At 50.8% G+C, this 22528-nt stretch overlaps 7 protein-coding genes and 1 pseudogene across 8 annotated transcripts, besides 1 other annotated feature; 3 read left to right on the forward strand and 5 right to left on the reverse strand.

Moving 5' to 3' along the window:
- The first annotated feature begins 1385 nt into the window (after window positions 1–1385).
- On the forward strand, window positions 1386–1914 carry NCS57_00433400 (annotated as a pseudogene). Its single transcript has 3 exons — window positions 1386–1541; window positions 1595–1705; window positions 1759–1914.
- Window positions 1386–1914: a sequence feature.
- Window positions 1915–2281: 367 nt separating this feature from the next.
- On the reverse strand, window positions 2282–2981 carry NCS57_00433500 (uncharacterized protein; the record flags this gene model as incomplete). Its single annotated transcript, XM_053054297.1, has 2 exons — window positions 2282–2885; window positions 2944–2981. The coding sequence occupies 2 exons, from the start codon at window positions 2979–2981 to the stop codon at window positions 2282–2284; spliced, it is 642 nt and encodes a 213-aa protein (XP_052916457.1).
- Window positions 2982–3525: 544 nt separating this feature from the next.
- NCS57_00433600 (MFS domain-containing protein) lies at window positions 3526–6959 on the reverse strand (the record flags this gene model as incomplete). The annotated part of the gene is made up of 12 exons (XM_053054298.1): window positions 3526–4084; window positions 4145–4230; window positions 4940–5079; window positions 5131–5215; window positions 5271–5387; window positions 5441–5527; window positions 5580–5695; window positions 5746–5871; window positions 5925–6152; window positions 6201–6373; window positions 6426–6612; window positions 6662–6959. The coding sequence occupies 12 exons, from the start codon at window positions 6957–6959 to the stop codon at window positions 3526–3528; spliced, it is 2202 nt and encodes a 733-aa protein (XP_052916458.1).
- Window positions 6960–9033: 2074 nt separating this feature from the next.
- NCS57_00433700 (uncharacterized protein) lies at window positions 9034–10083 on the forward strand (the record flags this gene model as incomplete). Its single annotated transcript, XM_053054299.1, has 1 exon — window positions 9034–10083. One exon carries the CDS (start codon window positions 9034–9036, stop codon window positions 10081–10083), a length of 1050 nt encoding a protein of 349 aa, XP_052916459.1.
- Window positions 10084–10756: 673 nt separating this feature from the next.
- NCS57_00433800 (Ldi domain-containing protein) lies at window positions 10757–12492 on the forward strand (the record flags this gene model as incomplete). Its single annotated transcript, XM_053054300.1, has 5 exons — window positions 10757–10815; window positions 10891–11332; window positions 11388–11630; window positions 11687–11868; window positions 11928–12492. The coding sequence occupies 5 exons, from the start codon at window positions 10757–10759 to the stop codon at window positions 12490–12492; spliced, it is 1491 nt and encodes a 496-aa protein (XP_052916460.1).
- A 1560-nt stretch (window positions 12493–14052) lies between these two features.
- NCS57_00433900 (uncharacterized protein) lies at window positions 14053–14791 on the reverse strand (the record flags this gene model as incomplete). The annotated part of the gene is made up of 2 exons (XM_053054301.1): window positions 14053–14644; window positions 14712–14791. The coding sequence occupies 2 exons, from the start codon at window positions 14789–14791 to the stop codon at window positions 14053–14055; spliced, it is 672 nt and encodes a 223-aa protein (XP_052916461.1).
- Window positions 14792–15282: 491 nt separating this feature from the next.
- Window positions 15283–15954, reverse strand: NCS57_00434000 (uncharacterized protein; the record flags this gene model as incomplete). The annotated part of the gene is made up of 2 exons (XM_053054302.1): window positions 15283–15862; window positions 15914–15954. The coding sequence occupies 2 exons, from the start codon at window positions 15952–15954 to the stop codon at window positions 15283–15285; spliced, it is 621 nt and encodes a 206-aa protein (XP_052916462.1).
- Window positions 15955–19428: 3474 nt separating this feature from the next.
- Window positions 19429–22462, reverse strand: NCS57_00434100 (Coatomer subunit gamma; the record flags this gene model as incomplete). The annotated part of the gene is made up of 5 exons (XM_053054303.1): window positions 22330–22462; window positions 21945–22255; window positions 20575–21892; window positions 19714–20526; window positions 19429–19661 (listed from the first exon to the last, which is right to left on the reverse strand). The coding sequence occupies exons 1-5, from the start codon at window positions 22403–22405 to the stop codon at window positions 19429–19431; spliced, it is 2751 nt and encodes a 916-aa protein (XP_052916463.1). The 5' UTR covers window positions 22406–22462.
- Between the last annotated feature and the right edge of the window lie 66 nt (window positions 22463–22528).

The following is a 22528-nucleotide window of genomic DNA, read 5'->3' on the forward strand; positions in this document are numbered from 1 at the left end:
TCCCGCCGGTCACCAGCCCAGAGAAACATGAATAGGGGGGGAAGCAAGGTTTGGAAAGCCACTGTGTCACCAACACAGCCGACATGAAGCGTCAGTGCTTCCTGGAGTAGACGGTAAGGCCTCAATCGAGCTCCCTTCGACTGGAAACATTGCTTGGTCAAGGGCTCGAAGAAGCGGTGGGGGGTGGACTTCTGCGCAACCCAACGGAAACAACACAGCCGTAACACAACTGAAGCCTATACCCAAGATCCGATGAGACAACAACTGCTGGAAACACTGCATCCAGCAGTGTTGGGAAGATTACGGATCAGGCTTTACCCCGCCTTGAAGCTTTGCGGGAGATAGCTACTTGGGATGGTTGCGTCATGCGAGACTGTCAGCTGCCAGGACTGAATGGTGGAAGCAGTTACGGTGTTCCTTGTCGAGGAGGGTAATCTCCTCTATGTCCTCTATGATTTGGCAACTTCCCTTTTCATTTCGTGCCCGAAAGGTGCCCCCCACGGACATCTATACTGTAGCTGAATAGGTGGGCTGTCGATTGCAAGAGCGGGGAATGCAACAGAGCACAGGTCGAGATGCCCGGCGGGTTCGTGCTCGGGACCTGCGCCATTGGGAACTCGAAGCTCGCAGGCTGGCTCGAGAAGACACGTGGCCGCGTCAACTTTATGGTGCCCGTTGCTAGCCCGCGGAACCTTGATGTCTACGCGAATCCAAATCATGCTACTGTTGTCTGGTCATTTAGCTGCAAGGGCGGGTTGAAAGATGCTATGATCTTCTGGCTCAGTTAACCCATCGAGGGTCAGGCTCTAACTATAATAAAGAAAATTTTTAATACATCATAGTATTATTTCTTAATGCTAATATAGTAGCCTTTTTTTTAACCTTCCACTACCTATAATCAAAGAGTTATACCTAGTTACATTATTATAAAAAGTTAAATCTCTCATAGGGTATTTAATTACTCTAACCTCTATATGAGAAATAAGAGAATTATCCCTTTCTACCTTCTTTAAAGACTATAATCTCTTAATATAATATTAAGAACCATAATCAATAAATCGTACGACGCCAGGGATCCTGCCGCTGCAGCCGCGGCCGCAGCTATGGCCCCCATCGCCGCCGAGTATAGGGACCGGCACCCTCTTCCCCTCCCTCTCCCTGTCGGAGTGGTCTCGTTTTCAGGCACCCCTTTACCTCAAGATGAGCAATATCACTTTCAGCTCATCAATCACACCTATCGCTTTCAGAGTTCTTTCATGAGTAGCGCTCCAGCTGCAGTACAATGTGTCTTAGAGCCCACATGGTCCCACGTGATGCCGAGCGGGGAAGATTGTCTCGCTCCGACATCAACCATATTCGCTCAGCTCTGCACTCAATCTTGTCATCATCAGCCAATTGAAGCTGTTCTTTTGTTTAGGCAACTCCATTCCCTGTCATTGGCCTTTTCGGTGTCTCGTTCATCCAGTTCAGCAAGCATGAGTGTCACGCATACAGTGCTCTTCCAGTTCAAAGCCGATGCCAAGCCCGATGACATCAGAGCGGTGCGCACTTGTAAATCACATTCAGGAATTCACAGAATCTCACTTTATCTCAGGCTTGCGCTCGCTTCCTAGAGCTCAGGGACAACTGCATTCATCCAACTACCAACACGGTCTACATCACCTCACTGAAGGGCGGCCAGGACAACTCCCCAGAGGGACTACAGGTGAGCTGCCCTCCCCATACATCTGAGCTCACGAAAAACATTGACCGTAATAGAATGGTATCACCCATGGATTTGTGGCCGAGTTCAGTTCTGTGGAGGATCGAGATTACTACGTCAAGACGGATCCTGCACACCAAGCTTTCATCAAGAGCCTGGACGGGCTGATTGAGAAGGCAATTGTCGTTGACTTCAACGATGGTGTGTACTGATGCCTTACCTCGCCTTTCCCCATTGGAAGGAGGATTGCACGTGGCTAGGTATTGCTGATTGACTTCCGCCGCAACAAGGCAGAATTGCCACTTCCAGGGCATGAGGCCATCACTAGGGTAAACTTGGCATGGCTTAAAAATCTCAAAAAATTCATTCATCTCTCATATCTGCATATCCTCGTTGAATCAAATCACCGTTTGAGTTCCGCGTCCTATCACGCTTAGTAGTCGCGTAATGTCCACGCATCTTTCATCTCCGTCCTCCATCCTCCCGTGCTAACCACGCCCAATAGGTAGGGTTGTTGGTGGCATCGTTCAAGCTCAAACCTTAGAGGCCCCTCAACCCAAGCTGCTTCGAAGAGCTTTTTTACTGCATGCTTGAAGCCTCACTCAGCTCTTCCTTAACTTCCTGAAGCTGAAACTTGAGCTTCATGTTGGCTTCAAGGAGAATGTCGACAAGCGGGGAGACACCATGAATGAATTCAAGCTTTTGGATGTTCTCTTCAGTTACCTTCTCGTTAGTCATGGTCGCACGGCTGGCCAGATAACCACCCAGCCATTGGTTGGCGCCTTCAAACATGTCATCCACGCCACACACCCCCTTGACGATGCTAGCAAAGCTTTCGCCCTCGCCTTGTCGAGCAATCTCCTCGGTAGCCAGCTCAGCGAGGTCTTCGAGGCCGTAAATTACGGCTTGTTGGTAAACTTCGAGAGCTTCAATGAATGCACCACTGGGCTCCTTGGCTTTCTCATCCACAGGGGGTGGCAAAGTTTGATAGGTCCCGGTGAAGAGCAAGTGCACGATCGTGTGTCCCACTCTTCCCGTCACGTCGAACTTGATGGGTTGACCCATTGGCTGTTGCGTGTAGACCGAGCCGGCAAAGTTTGGATACTTGTCGATCACTTCTCGAGGCACGCACGTGATAGCGCCTCCCCTGAACTTGAACAGGCACGTAGGCCCAAAGTATTGCCTTGATGATGAATTAGCGACATGTTCGTGGGTGGTGAAGGCTCACGCTATGTACTCACGACTCATTGGATGATTTGACACCAGGTTGGTAGGCCATGTCGTCAGAATGTCGCGCTGAAATGATCCGGTCTCACTTTCGCGGTGCGTTGTCGTTGTTTTAAGGGTTTCTTTGAAGTTTCGCGCCGGGTCCGAGATCAGATGATTGGTGAAGTCTGGGTAGCCTTCAGAAAAGACCTTGCACAAGAAGAGTCAAATCTTTCTCGGCGATGAGGTGCAAAAGAGGAGAGGGTGGGCGGGGGAAGAGTGGAGGGTTCAAGATGATGGTGATGACCCGGAGTTGAGATGAAGTAGCCCTGTAGACTTGGTTCGTGATTCATTGCGAAGCTAAAAGAGATGTGTTATCTCAGCAACACCTCCCTCTCTGGCCTTTGATCTCGAGGCGCCATGGTCCACCCTTCTTCCGTCTCCATCCTTCAGTCCATTGATTCTTACCATGCCTATAAAAACTCACGTTCCTCTAGTCCCCAATGTGAAACATGTTGACTTGATTGGAGCCAGGCTCCTCCAGCTTAGCTTCTCAATTAAGTCGACCAGTGAGTCTCTGGTTCTCAAGCATGAGCTCCCTGATTCTAGCCCTCTGCTCAAGGATCTGCGAAAAAAATGGCACCATAAGTAGTTCCATCGTTCTTGAGCGCCGAATGGAAGGCCTCAAGGCCTTCATCCAGGTCTTCCTCCAAATCAGTTCGTGAAGCTCTCGGGATCAGGGTGTTCATCAGCTCGGGGTGCTGACTGTCGAATGTAATGCTGGTTTTGCAAACAACTCTGAGGATGCTCGAAAGCGACATGTCCACTGACGTTTTGCCAAACTCATGGACGGCCAGCTTAACGAGTCTCTCAAGACCGTACTCGTTGGCGAGCAAGTATGTCTCGAGTACGCGGCTGAGCATAGCTTCATCCTCGTAGTCCTGATACAGCTCGATCTCCTTGAGGTCTTGCAGGTCCTGGTATGTACCGGTAAACAAGAACATGACAAACACATGCACGACAGGTGTCCACCAGGTGGTGAGGTCGAGCTGTTTGCCATTCTGCACGGTCACAAACCGGCTCGCCAGCTTTGGGTGCTTGTTGATGGCGTTTTCTGGGAGGAGGATCTTTTTGGATCCAGAAAATAACACCGTCACCATGCTCTGGACACCATGCCTGTCATCACTGGTCAGTTCATTCTTGTCGGTTCATGCGTGGTGGGGGGTTCCAACTCACGAAGAATTCTCTCCATTATCTCCAGCTTCCATGGTGACTCGTTTGGGCCAGTCGTCGCTCTGGGCTATTCGGACTCGCTTTTCTTGCTGAATTGAGGTCAGTATGCTCGTCGGACAAGCACCTAAAAAGAAGCCAAACCTTGTTGCGAAGATGAATTGGCTTGTGTGCCGGATGATGAAGGAGGAGAAGAGGCGAAGAAGTGAATTATTTTGTACTCGGTGTAATCGCTCTTGTAATTGTCGAGTTTTCAAAGGTGATTCACCGCCGCAAACAAAACCAGGTGTGCAGCGATGATTCCAGCCCCGCGGTCCCATACACACATCCCTCTACAATGACTTGGAAAAGACTCTGCCTGGCAAACGTTTCCCACCTCGAGGAACGAACAAAAGGCGTTATACCTGGCGATACATCATCTTGGCTTTGTCTGTACCAGCGAGAACGCCCGACGAGAACTGCAGTTGGCTTCCAAAACACCGACTTCAAAATCCATTTTAGGGTGGAAATACCACTGATATATACACTGAAAGTTCTGGATGATGATTCAACATACGGAGTGAATGGATGAAATAGAGGCTTTTCTCAGCCCTGAGATATCTCAATAGATTGCACTGAACGCCTCAATTACTTTGCGCAGCTTGGGATCATGTTTTCAAGATAGGGGTAGCCTATGTTTATTCAGTGATGAGGGGTGAGCGCCCACGGTCCAGCCGCTCACTCGATTATCATCTATCACTTCTATTTACAATCTCCGGCTCATGTAAATAAACCAGCAAGGGGTAACTAAACTATATCAACGGCAGTCTTGGCAGGAACCCTGCTGCTGTCACTCTCCTCTCCCTTTTGTTCAACCACTTCAGGCGGGGCGTTGAGAGCCTCTTTCTTTGCCTTCTTCTGATCCCTCCATAAGAGAAGTTGAACCGTTCCAGTGATGACAACTGTTTTAGTGGTTAGTTGGGTATCGGCCATGTCCGTGGTCGGTTACTTACTCAACAAGACATTTAGAACAATAGACCAAGTGTAGCCCTTCCTGGCTGCTGGGAAGTCTGTCGTCTTCCAGACAAAGTTGGGCGCCTGAAAACACGTTAGTCAGAGATAACTTTTATGCTAGCGTCTCGAAGGAACATACCACTGCCTGCACGACGTAGGCGAGATCATTGGCCGCGCCAACAAGCAAAGCTCGCTTCTCGGTATCGGCAGTGCAAATCTCGTTGATCCAACTAAGAATGAGAGGACCGGCACCGCTCTATAGACAGGTTAGATATGTACAGCTTCAATCTATGAGCAGGCTGAACTCACTCCAATGTTGGCGAACCAGTACACAATCATTCGGTTTGTGACGTTTCCGTATAGGGGCATCTTGAGGAGTCCAATATGGAAAGAAATCTATATCCGGTCAGTGTCTATTCCATCACAAATCAGGTCTGATAGCACTTGCAGTGATGACAGCGCCAAGGTAGATGAATGGATATCGGCGACCCTTCATGGGACCGTCAGAGAGCCAGCCCCATAGCAAAGCCATGACGATGAAGATTCCAGTCGTGGGTAGGGGTACTAAGAGAGTCAGCACTGAAACTTTCTAGATAATTGACTTGGTGCCTTACGGTTGTTGATCTGAGGAACGGTAAAGTGTCTTCCAGGTACGGGAGGAGGATCAGCATTGAAGCTCTTGAGCCAGTATCCCATGGCAGGCTGGGGATAACCGTTGTTCCAAACGACGTAAATGAGGGCTAAATAATGTCTTTGTTAGCTGCATTTCGTTAACCTTTCGGGGGTTACATACGCAGAAGCCAAGTGTGCCAGCTAAAAAGAATAGACTTGACCTTGGCCTTTGTCCAGGGCTGCTTGCCAGCTCGGCCAACGGCGTTCATTCTCTCAACAGAGATGACACGCTCTCGTTCGGTGACCCACCAAGTTTTCTTTCCGTCCTGGGGCAGGTTGGGGAAGAAGATGTATCCCATCACGGCGAGAGGGAGAGTAATAATGCCGTCGATGATGAACAGCCAGCGCCCTGTGTCTTGGTTAGAACAATACCGACATGAGGAAGACAGAAACTCACATCCTTCACGTCCGTGTACTCCATTGAGATTAGTGTAAGCAGCTGCCTGCAGGAAACCGCTGAACATGTTGCCAATTGAGCCAGCGAGCCAGAAGACCATGGCGCGCTTGCCAATCTCGCGAGGGGTATACCAAGAGCCAAGCATGTAGTGGATACCAGGGTAGAAACCAGATCTTGATGCAGTGTCAGCACCGCTGCACAGCAACATAGGAGCAATTAACCTACTCGAAGAGTCCGACGAGGAATCGAAGGGCGTACAGCGCCTTGTAGGATTTGACTGCTGAAGTGGCGATGGTTGCAACACCCCAGCCAAGTTCCAATGAGGGAATGACCCAGCGAGGGGAAACGCGGGTGAGAAGCAGATTGGAGGGGAGTTGTCCGATAACATAGCCGACGGTCCAGATAGAGGTGCCTAAGGGTGTCAATCGATAGTTGTAAGCGGCAATTCTTTCGATACATACTCGTAACAAGTTCGTTGCCAAACATGTTCAAGTCCTCCTTCATTCCACTAAGAAAGGCATTGTTGACATTGGTCTGATCGATGTTCTTCAAAAAGTAACCGATCGAGGCAAAGGTCAACACAAAGGCGTCAACCTTGAACAGAAGCCACCGCTGCTCAGGTGGTAGCTCCCAAGTGTCCCAGATGTAACCCTTCCAGGTCTTGAGGGGCTTTACAACGACATCCTCGTGCGAAGATCGGCTCGAGTCGGTGTCTGGCTCGCGGACATTGGCGTCGACTGCGTGCTTGGGTTCAGCCATTGTTGAAGGATGTATTTCCAACAGGTCACAGCTAAGCGGACTGCTCAGAACGGTAATACAGTTAGGCAGACAGTGCTACGTTGCAGATATATATACAGGGAAAAACTCGGATTTACCGTCTGCTAGCATCAGATGTTGTAGCATTCACTCATCGGTCCCAGCAATCGCGTCAGCTCGTTGCAACGCTCTTGAATTTTTCTCTCCCACTTTCTGGACCCCTTATTGTAGCGCGCTATGGATCGATACAGAGTGGGATAACCAATGGACAAGGGACGGCGACTATATGCACGGGGCCCCGGATGTTCGGACCTGGCTATTGTGGGATCGCTAGGCCATCTTGCGTGATTCCGGGTGAGGATAACACCTTATTTTCGACCCTGTCAATTTCTCCGCCACGAGATAAGAGAGCGAGAAAAAGGGCTAGATTTTTTAGGCGGATACGTGTATCCGAGATGAACGTGATTTTTCTTTTTCAAGCGAGATCTTGGGGGAATTGAGTTTATGAGAGATGAGTCTCGATGGTTTAGATATCTCGTCTTTGGTGTTTATCAACAACACAACACCAACACAATGCATCGACAGACCACTTTCAGCCACTGCAATCGTGTCATAGTCTAGAACATTGTTGGTAGGGTCGCCCTTGCCGGACGGTGTCCGACTCCATGGTTCAAACAAGCAAATTCTACTGCGAACTGCTCTGACACCATCGACACTATCCACAATGGCGGCATGCAACCTATCCACCAGACCCCCCATTTCGTGTGATAGCAGCTGTGGATCGGCCGAGACTGGCTATCGTCATCGTCGGGCGGGCTCCCGACCAAGGATGAGCCCGTCGTGCATCCCCCTGTCTCCGATTTAGGACCTTAAATGGGAATGAATCCAATAGAGGTGTTGCCTCACCGATATCCTGGACCCAACATGGAGCTCGGTTAGAGTGCAGCAGTCGCCTCGCTCACGCCATTACGCAAGCAAATATGGGGCTGCTTGATTGTTTGATGCGTGGCAGGAATACCTCCATGTCGGCTCTACAATGATGACCTCCTTGGACAAGTGACTCTCCCTGAATATACTGCTTTCATGCCCTTTAAATGATTGCAACTCGACAGACGTCAAAAATGCCAAGGCGGCTCAACGGCAGACCAGGTGTCTAGCTTTCTTGGCACTTGGCAGCCTCGTGCAACACATGCAGGTCCCGAGCTGGTGTCTTGGCGATCGACCAAGGCGTCATGGCATGGGTCAACCAATTTATAGAAAACGCTTGGCTAGTTCTCATATGTTTAACTATTAGCGCAGAGGAGTCCAACATGTATTTCAATGGTTATCGTATTCATTCTCTCTCTAACAGATTTCTGAGTTATTTTACCGTGTTTCACGCATAATGCATAGCGAATAGATCAAGGTAGCCCAGGGCGCGAAACACTCATCAACACCAAAAGCCGGCGACGTCGGCCTCTCAAGACAATAGCTTGCATCAATTAACCTTTGCATATGTAACAGCTCATCAAAACTTCTACTCGAAACTCGCCGGACCTGATCCATGTCTCAGTAAGTTTCTTCCAATTATGTGCAAAGATATCGCGTTTCAGTGCGCCAAGGACGCTCTCGTTGATGAATCCGCAACGATGCCAGGTCAAGATTCAGAGAGAAAGTTAAACCAACAGCTGGTAGCCTATAAAATTATCGACTTGGTGTTGACAAAGTCAATGGAGTCGATAGTACGTGATACAGAGCATTAGTAGGTAACGCCATAAATAGCATCCATGTTGAGGCGGAAGACTGGATCGGCCAACGGGATTGCTCCCTTCAACATTCGGGGCTTCATCTGACCGGTCAACCAGATATTAGGTAAAGCAACTCAGCAAGATAAACATACCTGCCAACGCCGTAAATCCATATGTTAAGTTACTCGCACTCAGCCGCAAAACCAACATGCAATAAGCTTTGGAGGTGCATCACACAACAACACTGCGCCCCAACACACGCATGCACATATTTCTAGAGCCTTAAATTCTTCCTTTTCCCATCCTAACTTCTTCCAAGTCTCATGCAAGTCTCCTATCACTCTTCTACCATGGCATTCACACCTACGCATCCTTACAACGCCTGGCGTGCATCGACCGGCGTTACCGAATTCCAGGCCACCATGGCCGACGCATGCCGCAACTACTACGAGGGTACGACCAGGCCCTACAACAAAACGAGAGTCCTGGCTGTCTGTTGGGAGAAGGATGAGTTCTCAGGCCTTGGCACCCAGGCCAGGCGTGTTCGGGACCTCTTTCAGCAGTCCTATGGCTACGATGTCGAGCTTTTGGTTATCCAAATGCAGGATCCAAACCCAGATGCCACGATTTCATCCAACCTCGGTCGATTGCTCAGTGGACTCAAAGAAGGTGACTTGGCCATTTTCTATTACATTGGCAACGGAGACCAAGGGGGCTTCCAAGAAGTGCGAGCCCAGATCATCGACCCATCTCCTGCTGACGTCCTCATTCTTTTGGACTGCTGTGTTGCTCCTGGGATAGGCATTGGACACCGCAAGGAACTGATTGCAGCATCAGCCTTTGACGGGACAACTGAATATAGCCCGTCTGGATTTACCGATGCCCTCGTCCAGCAACTTCAGCATGCCATTGACAACCGACACATCCTATCCACGGCGCAACTCTACAATCGCCTGGCCACTCCACACTTGGCCACTCAACATTTGGCCATTCAGGGCCGAATTCCCCAGCTCAATGCCATGCCCTACTTCCTCCAGAACTCAGGGGAGAATCGGGCACCCATCATGCTGGCTCCCAACATGTCTCATGAGACCTGGACTCCGGGGGCGGTCTTGGCAATCTTTCAAAGCCCAGTCATCGTCATCCTTCACGTCCATCTTCGAGATACTCACGCTGCAACTTTGGACCAGGTGAGACATTGGCTCTTCGAAAACCGTCCTCATAATATCGATAGGGTCGGGATCAAATCTATGTCCCCATCTTTACCTAAAGGTGCGATTGCCATCATCAGCGTTACCTTGTATATATGGTACACGCTCCGCGAGGACCCGGCCATTTCATTTATTGGCTTTGAGGAAAATGATGACCCTGCTATACATAATCCCCCGGTTATGCCATAGGCGATACGACCCATTTATATACCTAACTAGATTTAAGGAACAAATCACAAAATACAATAAAAATATTCGAAAAAGACGTTATTTTAGACATAGTTTTATAAGATTGGTGAAAGTACAAGCTACATCCTTTAACCCCTGTAGTCCGTTTCTATTTCCTTGGGTCCTAAAAGACTACATAATGGTCGCCTCATTAACTTCGCAAATCCAGCCGGCAGATCAAGTCGGCAGAGTGTGGAGGATAAAGCAGATTGACAACTGATTCTTCCGACATGGCCGATTGGCTGGCGGGATGGTTGCGGAATTGAGCCAAGTCCTGTCTCCGTATCCCGAAACTCTTTGCCGACGACCCCAGTTCATGATCGCGACTGTCTACGTAGTCATACACCATCAAGGACAAGCATGTATCTTGAGCCAATAAAATCTCTCTCTTTCGTAAGAGAGGGAGGGCTTGCCGTGCCCGGACCGTGTCACCTCTCTCGAGGCCGACTTTAAGGACGGCTTCCGGACAATCGACGAACTCCGATGCCTTGAGGCGGTCCGATGGACCGTGTTCACTTCCTTTTCTTGTTAAATTCTACTCAATTTTTGTTGTATCGTTCATTCTTCGACTCGTGGAACCTTTCTTCGACAACAGCCTCAGTGCCCCTGTCGAATCTATTAGCATCACACTATCATGCGTTTTGGAGCCATTCTCCGTGTCAGTGCTGTCCTCGTGACTTCGATAGATACATCGTTCGTGATACCTTTGCTCCATTCAGATGCACTAATTCGTGTATTGACTACATCAAACAACTGAATTCTATCCAGGGTTGCCGTCGGAGCGAGGCGTGTTGTTCCTCTTGAAAATGACGACTCATTACCTCGGTCGCTTAATGGAGACTTCATCGACAAGTTTCCAAAAATTTCCCGCGAAGAAGCAGGTCACCTCCGACACTTCTATAACCTAGCAAGCCAAAAAGACGGCGAGTGGCGCCACATGGGCTCTCAAGTTGCCGGTCAGGAATGGCTCGATGGGTACCGATACCAGCTAGCGACTATGACATACGCTGCAGGAGCAGCTCACTACTTTCGGTTGCCGCTTCTAAGGTCCCTGTTCAAGAGCTTGTTTGAGCAGCTCATCTCCAAAATGCTGCTGCGAGATGTTTGGGGCTATTGGTATCTCGCTAGCCACAGCGGTACTCTTGTAGATCCAGATATCACCGAGCTGCGAAAACCCTGGGCGGATCCAGTAGCGAAAGAGAACATTATGGCAAGTTTTGAAACCCTCTATTGAAAGCTATTAGCGTCTTACTAACGTCTTGCAGTATTCCGGTCACCTCCTCCACATGGTGTCATTGTACACGATGCTGTTTGACGATGACAGGTACAATGAAGATGGTGCTCTGGAGTTCGACTGGATGCCAATATTCTGGGGTATGGGGCCAGAAAAATTCATCTATAACCGAACGTCCCTGCAGCAAGCGATATTGAAGGGGATGGAGGGAGAAAACTGGCTCGGCGTCTGCTGTGAGTCAAACAGCATCTTTGTCGTCTGCAACCAGTTTCCTGTAAGAGCACCTTGACCCATTCTTCTATCAATTGGTACTAACGCTGTGATATCAAGATGATCGGGATGCGGTACAACGATGTTCGGGACAATACCCATATAGCCCCTGTCGTTCTTGAAACATACGAGGAGGCTTGGAAGTCCAAGGGCATGTTCCAAGACGACGGCCTCATAATTGATTGGTTTTCTCCAAAGCAAGACAGAAAGACACTTGCAAAGGACCCTGGGTTCACAGCCTGGTATGTGGTGGCGCCCGAGACAACTTTTCAAGGGGCTCAGATGGGCTAATCGATAACAGGGCCGCTGCCTTTATGAACGCTTGGAATCCAGAGCTGGCAAAGGTCGCTTATGACACGGCATATGACAGGGTGATAGAGATGATGATGCCACCAAACAAGTCTACAGCTGCGGAAGCGTCAACGCCCTTAATCTCCAGGGCACAATCACCCAGTGCTCAGCAACCCATGACCAAGCCAATCCTAGGATACGCAGCGCAGATGATCTCTGAACTCGGCGACGAGGCCACCTTGGATCAGTACCTACGCTTTGTCGACGAAGCTTACCCCCCAACCTGGGAACAGGGAGGACTCTTTTACCCGGCCACTGCTCAGGGGAATGGCAGTCTGCCTCCCATGGACGCCTTCGCTGGGAACAGCGCTATTCCCTACGCGAGGCTGAATGTCTTCCAGGGTCAGCGTAAGATGTACGAGAATCCATGGACCGAGAAGCACTTCTCCACTTACCCATTCATCGACAACATCGACCTCTCCAGCGGCGTTGACTTTCTGCGCGGAAGCTGGGACGAAGATCTTGCAGCCATGGCTGTGACCATGCGATCCTATTCAGTGGAGGGCAAGAAGTGAGTGTTAAATCAGCTTTCTCTCCTCCTAATTATTCGCGTCTAACATGCCAATTTCAGTGTTAAGCTTCATGTTTCCGGCTTACGTCCTGGGAAATACAGTGTTTACGAAAATCAAGAGCTGCTTGGCGCGTGCCAAATCAAGGACAGGGCGGACATGATCCAGCTTGAACGGAGAGTGACAGGGGACAACATGGACATTGTCATACAGAGTATTGGCCCTGTTTCAGTGCTTCCTCCCCTGCAGGTATCCCGATGGCAATCGGTACTGGAATGGGGCATGTGCCTCTTGGGTCCTCGAGGCACATACTTGATGAGGTACCTACTTTGGGTCTGACATTAAGGGCCTCAATCCATGAGTGTCATTCGTAAGAGCTGAGTGTTGGATCACTTTTAATGTGTCAATTGTGCAGCTGAAGGTATCAAGATCTATCTTCCGAGTGCAGGCCAGCTCCTAAAGAGAGTTGCAGCGAACAACCATAACACCTGAGACCCAACCACCCACCGTGGTGGCCAAGTTGCAACCCATTGAGGATCCTACATCGCCTTCTAAACGGTTTCTCTCATCGTCATCTGAATCGTCCCCACCAAACCATTCGTGCTGATAAATCTCTCGCTCTTGGATGGGGAAGCCATCCGTCTCTCGCATCCACATGAATACATTCCACGTGGCGAGCTCTGAAATGTCCCTATCTGGGTCCAGCCGGGTGTAGTCAACTGGAATAGCAGCCGTCAGGGAAGACGATGCTGGTGGAGGGCGAACTATTATGGCCAAGGTCGCTGCCTCCTGGACTTGCTTCCCCCCTCCGGTACAACTCCAGGTGATCTTGGAAAAATTTTGCCCGTGCCCGCCTAGGCATGCTATATGAAGTCGCACATCAAGATCTAGGTCATTGATTGCCGTTGACACCGGGGACGGATACGGATAAATCGGTGGGAATCTATACCTGGATATTCCCTGGGCAAGGAATGCCAATGTGAACTCGTTCTGGCGTGAGATTGAGGTGACACTTTCCTGCTGCTGAGGGACGGGGTCCTGCACGAAGGATAAGACAGTCCCAGTCCAGGCCGCCTCAAGAAGATCATTTCTGTTGAGGCCAAGGAGTCCCCCAAGGTTCTTTAAGAAGCCCTTATGCAAGCCAGCGATAATGGCACCGAGCCAGAGGAAACTTAAATGGGGGCTCCGAAGGGAGAACATGCGAGCCAGAATATCTAGATCTCCTGCCTTTCTTAACTGAAGAACAGCAATAGTCCCTTGTAACCATGGGCCAGGGGTATTATATAGTATACCAGGTTCGTAGAAGATGCTTCCGAGGATAGATTTCACGCCGTAGGCGTTGCATGATAATATTAGGAGTCTATCAAATGGGCTTCACGTAGACGAAGCCATCGACAAGCCAGTGTCATCGAGTCCGAGACCCGTATTAACCACTATAGACAAGACAAAACTTTGCAGTGTAGGGTCTAGTACAGCTGTGAACACCAATGTAGCCCAAGAATCCCGAAAGAGCAAAAGTTCACTCAGTCAACGCGAAAGCCATGTCCCTCTCGCCTAGCGACCAACTCAACCTCGGGTACGCGCATTCTGAAGCAAGTTCTTCAGCAGCTGGACCTCAAGCTTCAAGTTAACAATCGTCTCAACTAGAATGTCGATAAGAGTTCGCTTCTCGCCAATACTCTCCCGGAGAGACTGTGCATAATCGTGACTGACTGGCTCCAACCTTTGGGCACGCTTGACCAGGTACCCGGCAAGCCAGGTCTCGTGCCCCCCCAGTTCAAACTCCTCTTGTCTGATGATTCCGAGGATATCTATAAAAGTCATGCCCTCGCCTAGCTTGGTGAGCTCGAGGGAGGCGAGGACAGCGAGGTGCTCGAGGTCGTATTCAACAGCGGCAGCATAGACCCAGAGGCTGACGGCAAAGGCCTTGACTTGTTTCTCCTCTAGAGTTTCCGCTTCAAACTCTAGGGGTTGGTAGCTTCCAGTGTAGAGGTAATGGATGAGGATGTGGGCTTGGCTCTCGTTCATCTCGGTGAGGTCGATGCGACGGTCGGCGAAGTGTACGGCAAAGGCTGAATGTCTATCAATGACACCCCGTGGGACCTTGATGACCAGCTTGTTGGCAAACTCGAGCTTATAAGTAGCACCCATGTACGGCCTGAATAGATGGTTAGTGAGATAAAACGTGGCTTAGATGAGGAGTGCGTGGATGCAGGGTTACGCACGACTTGAACGGGGTGGCACCCTTGGCGGGAGTCTGGGGGACATCTCCTGGCCCATCGTTTTCAGCAGTTTCAGTCTTCATCTTGAAATGTACCAAAGATGTGCACTGGCGGAAATCGTTGGGCGCGGGCTGTTGTGGCTTCTTTGTCCGATGGTGATGCGGGATTGAGGCCAGTACCAAGAAAGACAAGGTGAATGATATGGAGGACACTTCGTCATCAAGAAGAAGAAAAACACGGAATTCACCATGCCGGCGACAGACCGTCTCGACGGGCAACACACCAATGGACAACACTGACGGGACAGTGCCATACAGCTGACAGAGGCACTCAAACGATCCAAAGCAAACAACCACAAGAACAAAGCACCCATGCATGATATCAATCTTGTTCAGTGTTAATCAACGATCATTTGATTTAAGCTAGCTCATTCTACAGTACAAGAGCGCGTCTTGTGACTAACATCTTGCCCGGGAACGTTACAACCTGGATCCCAAACTCGAGCCTCCTACCAACGACCAAAGACACTTGCCCTCCTCTCCCCACAATCGAAAACAACAAAAAGCTCGTCGGCCTACTTCTCCTTAAGAGCGCGGCGAAGGCGCTGGTTCTCCATCCCCATCCTGGCCATCGCCTCGCAGACGATACCCGTGATGGGCCGGTTGTGCTTCATGTCATCACTCATACCTCGGACAACACTGGGGGTGGCAGCCTTGCCAGCCGTCATGACCTCATGCGAAATATAATCGCGGAGCCAACCAGAGATCTTAGTGTGAGTGGACTCCTCCTGGTCCAGGATGGTGATCATGGTGCCAACCTGTAGCATGGGAGTGAGGGTCACTAGCTCGTCAGCCGCCAGATCTTCGAGTTGATAGAGGTTGTACTCTCTTGCGAGGTCATACACATGGACCGCCATTCGGAACTGGAACTTGGTCTTATCGAGCTCTCGATTGCCGATCGCCTTGAGACCCTCGTAACGTTCGGTGTACAGATAATGAACCAGAATGTGAGCGGCTCCTTGGGGGACAGGCTTCATGTGAAGCTGGTTGTGTTTAAACCTCGCGGCAAAGTTCGGGTGCTTTCGAATGAGGCGACCGTGGGCCCAAACATGATTGCCGTTAAAAACAAGCGCCGATACGGTGCCAAGGTAAGGTCTTGATCACTGGTCAGTCACTCGTCGGGACCGGTCGGTCTGGAATACTAACGACAGCGTGCCTTGGTCGACAGTCGCGACAATGTTGGACATTGTCAAACTAGATCGTAGAGGATAGCGAGGAGAGTCGGTAAACCAATGAACCTTTCCAAAAGCGTGTGCAAAAAACTGTGTGTACCTTCAGCGCCTGCGGATCAAGGTTGAGGAGCAAAAAAAGGCCAAGGTCGTGAGTCGCGGAACGACATGCTTTTGTAGCCAGCTTGTTGCCGCTGTGGTTCACTGTCGCTCACCTTGCTAAGTGACAGTGAATTACAGACAACAAACATTGCTACCCCAGGAAACTTGTTTGTCTCTCAGGTCCATCGTCCGGGGTGTTCGCCTCTTTTCCTGAGCGATCCGATCCATAGAGTTCCCAAATATGGCAAGCAATTGAGGTCATCGCCAACCCCCGAAGCGTCTCCTCTCGTGGCACAAGGTGCATTCCATGCCGACCGTTAAAGTCATCCGGCGAAATCCCAATAAAAGATCAAGCACCATGATCAAAATAGCTATATAGCAAATGAAAACTGAGAACCATGATACATACTGTGGTCGCGGCGCTCCTGACAGCCAGACATGCGCTGCCCCAGCAAGACCCGTCTAATCTTACCGGACAGATCAAGCGATGTCTGCTGATCTAGTTGCCACCATAGATAGACATCGTTCCTATATATTGCCCGAATAGCAGGAAAGGCTAAGGATCTCCATCGTCGCAGATGCAACGTCCCCCCAGCGACAACAGTTTCTGGGTGCACTATCCATGGCCGCACACTAGGAGCCTGCAGGAGGGCGGTGCGCGTTCCAGAGAGTATGAATTTTCTGAATTCCTGCTTATTTAGCACTAGTCGTGGCTGTACATTGGAGGCTACTGACCGAAAACTGCCCGCCCATGTTCTCTGGGCTGGATGAGGCCGAGGTCTGGGCCTTGGACGACTCTGAAGGGCGGGTGAGTGCCTCCTGCCATTGGCACCGAAGTAGGCGCTGGTCATTGTTGATAGCCTTTTGCTACCATGGCGCGATGAGATCTTCGAGTCCTTACATCCTGCGTAACGCGATGGAAGAGTGGCCGTTGCCTTGGGTTTAATGGATGCACCAAGGCTGTGAACCCTTTATATATAGCCACGCCGTCGAACCCACTATACAACCCGATGAGCTGTTCCTCTCTCCAGTGTAGAGATACTTGACAATGATGTGGACTGCATCTTCGGGAATGTAGCGTATATATACGTGGCCGTCTTAGAAAGAACCGACTACAGGCTTCTGGATACTTGTAGATCCTAGATATATATTAGCTTCATAGAGTCAGCAACTCCCAGGCTTGGGTCGACACCATGTTCTCACATTTCATCAGGCCATTCGCTAATGTTATAAGCAAATGAGACCATATTACAGCCCAGAAGTTCCGGTCGAAGTGTCCCGAGTTCTCGCAGCCCAGAATGGTGGCTTCGTTGCCGTACAGCTACAGGGCGCGGACGTAGCCGTCGTAGCCCAGGTTAGGATGTGAAGCTGCTAGCTTGCTACTAAATAAGGTGCAGTAGGTGCTGTCTCGGCTCCGGTGCGTAGTGTCGCAAGGGGGGGAGGTGAAAGAGTTTGAGGCGGTCCACGAGGACATGGCAGACAAGCTGAGGACACTGTCTGCGCTCGTGGCCAGCAGTATTGTTTCCTGGGGCCGTTGCGTAAGATGCTCCAGCCGATTGAAGCCCACTTCAGATGTCTCCCTCAAAGTCTTCAGTGTTCTTTCCGATCATTGTCGAGTGCCTTCCAAGCTTGAGCGAGGGGTCAAAGACAACAGTATACCCTGACTCTTGGGGCGCATCGGTTGGCTTAATGCTACCAATATAGCGAGAGACAGAGAGGTTAGGCATAAATATGAAGATATATAGTGATGTAGAAAGAAGAAAGAGAAGGTACAGTCCAAAGCCGAGCTGATTCAGAGGCTGGCCCTCACGCAGCCGGACCAAAGCCGACATCTCGCCGGTCTTGTCTAGGTACATCACCAAAGACGAACGAGAAACGGCGGAAAATATGGGAGTGACGAGCCATCTGAGCGTCGTATACCACAAATATTTATAGTAGAGTTTTTGAGGCAGAATCTCAACCCAAAACAAAGAGTAAAAGGGGTGATATGATCCGGTTTTTGGAGGTGGAGGCTGGTTGATGATATATATCGAGGCAGGGCGCCCAGACCGCCGTTACCGGCCAGGAGGGCGCAAACAACATACTTGCTGCTTGCGACCTCCCAAGCTCAGTTCATTCATAGAGCGTGATGGGGATTAGATGCGATCTCCAAATGGGACTGAGAACGAGGCCATCACAAAGCCTCATGGATCTCCCTGATTGGAGTCCGTCAGGATTGGGCGTAACACAGAGACGGACCCCGACAATCTTTTCTCATATTAAAGCGTGGAAAATTTATATATAATTTAGTATCTTTCTTGTACTCTGGCCTCTCGGCCAATGACCCGACTTAATGTTCTCGTGCCAGATGTCATACTCTCGAAGAGCAGGCCAGTCGAGCCACCGTGGGCAGAGCAATATAGTACTTTAATTTGGTAGAATTTGGAAAGATGGAATGGAATGCTCTAAGCACTTCAAGAGACTTTAAATAGCCGCGATGGATGTGTGTTTGCCCACGTTTGATCCTGTCTAGATGCTGCCAACCACCGCCGAACACACTCACCCATCAAGATACCAAGCAAATCAGTCTGTTGATCCTAACAAAGGCACCAAGAAATAAAACGAATTGCCTAGTACGAAAGAAAGCGGCGGAAACTCTTAGTACACAATTATGATGCCCTCATTTACCAGTCCTCCCCAGCATCCACGACCTCTCTACCCGGCTCAGGTCAAAACAAACCAGGCCGCAAGACAGACACCGTATAAACCTGCGAGGCTGATGCTTGCCAGATATATACAAACCAAACGTTAAACTAAAGCATAAGCAACGATGAAAGTTGTCAAGATAAGAAGGGTGCCAATCCAACAGCAGCCTGTCGCGATGCATTCCGCCCGAACGCTTGTCACCACACAACCCCAGCTCATCAAACTACCCAAGAGCAGCAAAAAGGCGGCTATATTTGGCATATCACATTGGTAATCATTGGCAGATGTTTGCCAATTATCTCTTCCAGCTACATAAGATTTGTCTTAATACAAGTTGGAGTGTTGGCAAGGGCCGGCCAACATGTCTGCAATCATCACAACACCATGACCAGAATTAATCTTCACAGACTTGGCAGCTAACTTCCATCTTTTTTGCAAGAAATACCATGACTAGAAACAACCATGCCCCGTATAAACATGCTCTTGAACCTTCTCGCTCCCTTCTACCGGTCCTCCATTCTCTGCACGCCAGCTCCATACCCAAATGAATGCAAGCATCCTCCTCCGACCCGAGGCCTCTGCAGGGTGACAACCGAGACTCTTCTCTAGAATGAATCATGACAGTTACATTACTCGCTCCTGGAGGCATGTCTAAGACCGCCAAGCTTCGATACATCATTATCCTCAACGCCGGCTCGCCCAGACTTAAGCCACCGACGCGACAACCAGCGTAGCGACGTTCTCCTCCTCGCTTCGCACCGTGATCTTGGTCGTCACACCCGTTTTTGAAGAGAATGCCATCCGCACGGTGGCAACTACCCGGCCACCACCAACAGTCTTGCCCAGAAGCTTGAGCGTATGAGTAGTCTGGTTGACGGGGACATCGGTGCCCTCCAGGGGCTGCAGGGAGAGAGCCTTGGTGAGCTGCTCTGTAGCCTCTGCAGAATTGGTTAGTCTTGCACTTCTCATGTATCTGGTATTTCAACGTACCTGCAATGCTGGACATGCCGCTAAGCTGGAGAGTCTCTGTGGCCTCCTCGCCGGAAGCGCCAACCTGCTCCCAGATATGGCTAAAGTTGCCAGCAAATGTGGGAATCACGTAATCGCTGCCAGTAAGGTCGAACTCGGCCACCTCGTACTCATCATCGTAGCCAGTCTCCTCAGGCTCATTTGTGGAGGGGTCGATCTCCTTGCTGGTGAATCGGAGGATGTTGGAAAAGGTAGAGATGGGCAGAGAGCCCTCGCCGTTGATCTTCTTGAAGGCCACATACACCTTGCCAGGCTGGTCGGTCGGAAGCTTCTCGGCCTGGATGATAAAGACCTCCTCGAGCTCCTCGTCGTCCGAGGGGGTGGCGACGACAGAGACGTTCTCAAGGACAGTGTCGGGCAGAGTGTTCTTGACCTCATACTGAAGGACAATGTGCTCCTTGAAGATGTGCTTGACCAGAGTGACGACGTATTCAGTCTCAGCCTCAGTGAGCTCAAGCAGAGGCGACGACTTGAGCACGCTGCCAAACTCCTTCATCTCGGGAATCTCCAGCAGCTCCTGGGCATATCGCTGAGCTTGGGCAGTAGCAGATGCCACAGCCTCGGCTCCAGAGGCCTTGGTGGGGCCGACCTTGGGGGCCTTGAGGGTAGGTGTCGTGGCGATGAGCTTCTTGGTACGGTCCTCGGCATCGGCCTGTTCCCGGGTGACAATAGGGATCTTGGAGATATCGAAGGGGCTGTCGAAAGCAGACTTGTCATCCGAGGTGACATACAGAACAAGTTGCTGCTCGAAGAAGGGAAGGGAGAACATGTTCTCTGTAGGCGAATTAGCATTGTTCACATTTGGGACTGTTTCTTGCTTACCGTTCTTGACAAATCGAGCAGCCATCTCATCGTCCTCCTCGGCCATAAGCTTCAGGTTGAGAGCAGCACGGTCACGAACCTCGTCATCGACATCATCCAAGCATCGAGTAAGGAGAACACGGACACTACTCTTGACCTCGGGGTCCTTCTGGCCAACACCAAACTTGGCAAGGGCAGTGACAGCGGCAGCTCGCACAATCGCATTCTCAAGCACCACTCGGTTGTAGATGTATCGGATGTACTTGGTGGGCTGGGCAGTCTTGGGACCCTCGAGACCGATAAGATGGAGAATTCGGACAGCCAACTTGGTGAACTCGCAGTCCTCAATGAACTCGCACAGGTGGGCGAGAGCATCCTCCTTGGAATCGGGAACAAACTTGATCAGGTCAAACATGCTCTCAACAACAGCCCTCTTGAACTCATAGCCGCCCTCATCGCGCAGGATCCCACTAAGGAAGGTGAGCATGCCGGCCTGCTTGCTGGGGAACTTGAGACACAATGTTCGGATAGCCTCGACAATCGTAATCTTGAACTCGTCGGTAATCTCAGACATGAAGGTGGAGATCTGCTTCATTAATCGGTCGACGCTAGCCTCGTTGCCCGTCTTGAGCAGGGTGGTGATGGCGAATGTGGCGATCGATCGGTTGCTGTTGGAGATGAGAAGCTCGATGTCGGGGTTGCAGACGTGGACGGCGGTGGGCTTGAAGCTGGCAAAGTTGTGGAGGATGCGCAGAGCGGCAAACTTGGTGACGGCACGAGGGGAGGTCAGGAACAGCTGAAGGACATGGACAGCTTGCGACACCTCGGCGTCGGTCACATCTCGCATGTCGCAGATGGCCTTGGCAGCCTCGAAGTTGACCATCTCGCTCTTGTGTCGCAACCAGCCGTCGAGAAGCTGCATCATGGGCTTCCTCAGCGAAGGATCCTCCTCAGCGAGCTGCGCAGCAAGTCGGACAAGCATGACGATAGCAGCGGGGCTCTTGAGCGCACCAGCTGCGCCAAACTGCTGAACCATCTTGACAAGGGCCATTCGGTCGTGCGAGCGCATCTGATACAAAAGTCCGACAGCGTGGTATTGCGCCATGGTCGAGTGGTTCATGGGGATCTGGCTGCTCGAGGTGGAGAATCCGAGGGAGAAACCGCCAGACGACTTGCTAGAGGCAGCGGCCTCCTGAGTCTCACTCTGCCATCGTCGAACAACATCCTTGGCGATCGGGAGAAGGTGGTAGGAGGAGACGAGGGCGGCAGAAGAAACCGAGGGGTTCTTATCGACGATCGCAGTCTTCATCACTCGCTCGATCGATTGGACAGTCGTGGCCTTGTATAATGTCAGTAGAGTCGGTGGAGGCGCCAGCAGCAGGACAACCTACATCAATGATGCGGCAGAGGGCGCGGATAGCGTTGGGTCGGAAGATGGCATCGGTGCTGCCGCCAGTATCCTTCATAATGGTGCTAGTGACCATAATGATGTCCTCAGCCGAGTTGGCAAGCTCCTTGATGACAAGGTGGACCATCTGGCGGAGGGAGGCATCCTTGTTCTGGAACAGCTTGGAGATGCCAAAGAAGAGGGTGGTGGCTTCGTTGGTAGGGAACTTTTCACCCGTGTAGAGGAGGAGGGCGATCTTTGTGAGGAGAATGCGACATCTTCGAGGCTGGATCGGGGACGAGTTGAAGAGTCGTGCTGTCGACCTATTTAGCTTGACTTGAACTTGGACGGTGGGGGGAACAGCAAGAGGGCGATTGCTCGAGACGGACCTTCCTGGAAGACCTGAGTGCGGTCCACCTTGACCAAACCGAGGTCGGCGTCTTCGTCCTTTTTGCCGTAACTCATGTTGGGCAAGCTGGGTCGTGGGGGAGCGGTTTGGGGAGGGAGACTTGGTGGTTGCGGTCGAGGCGCTCATCCAGAATCACCACGTCGCAGTTACTCAGGTCAGGGATGGGTCGTGCCGCATCA

This window comes from Fusarium keratoplasticum, chromosome 3, assembly GCF_025433545.1.
Source record: "Fusarium keratoplasticum isolate Fu6.1 chromosome 3, whole genome shotgun sequence".
NCBI lineage: Eukaryota > Fungi > Ascomycota > Sordariomycetes > Hypocreales > Nectriaceae > Fusarium > Fusarium keratoplasticum.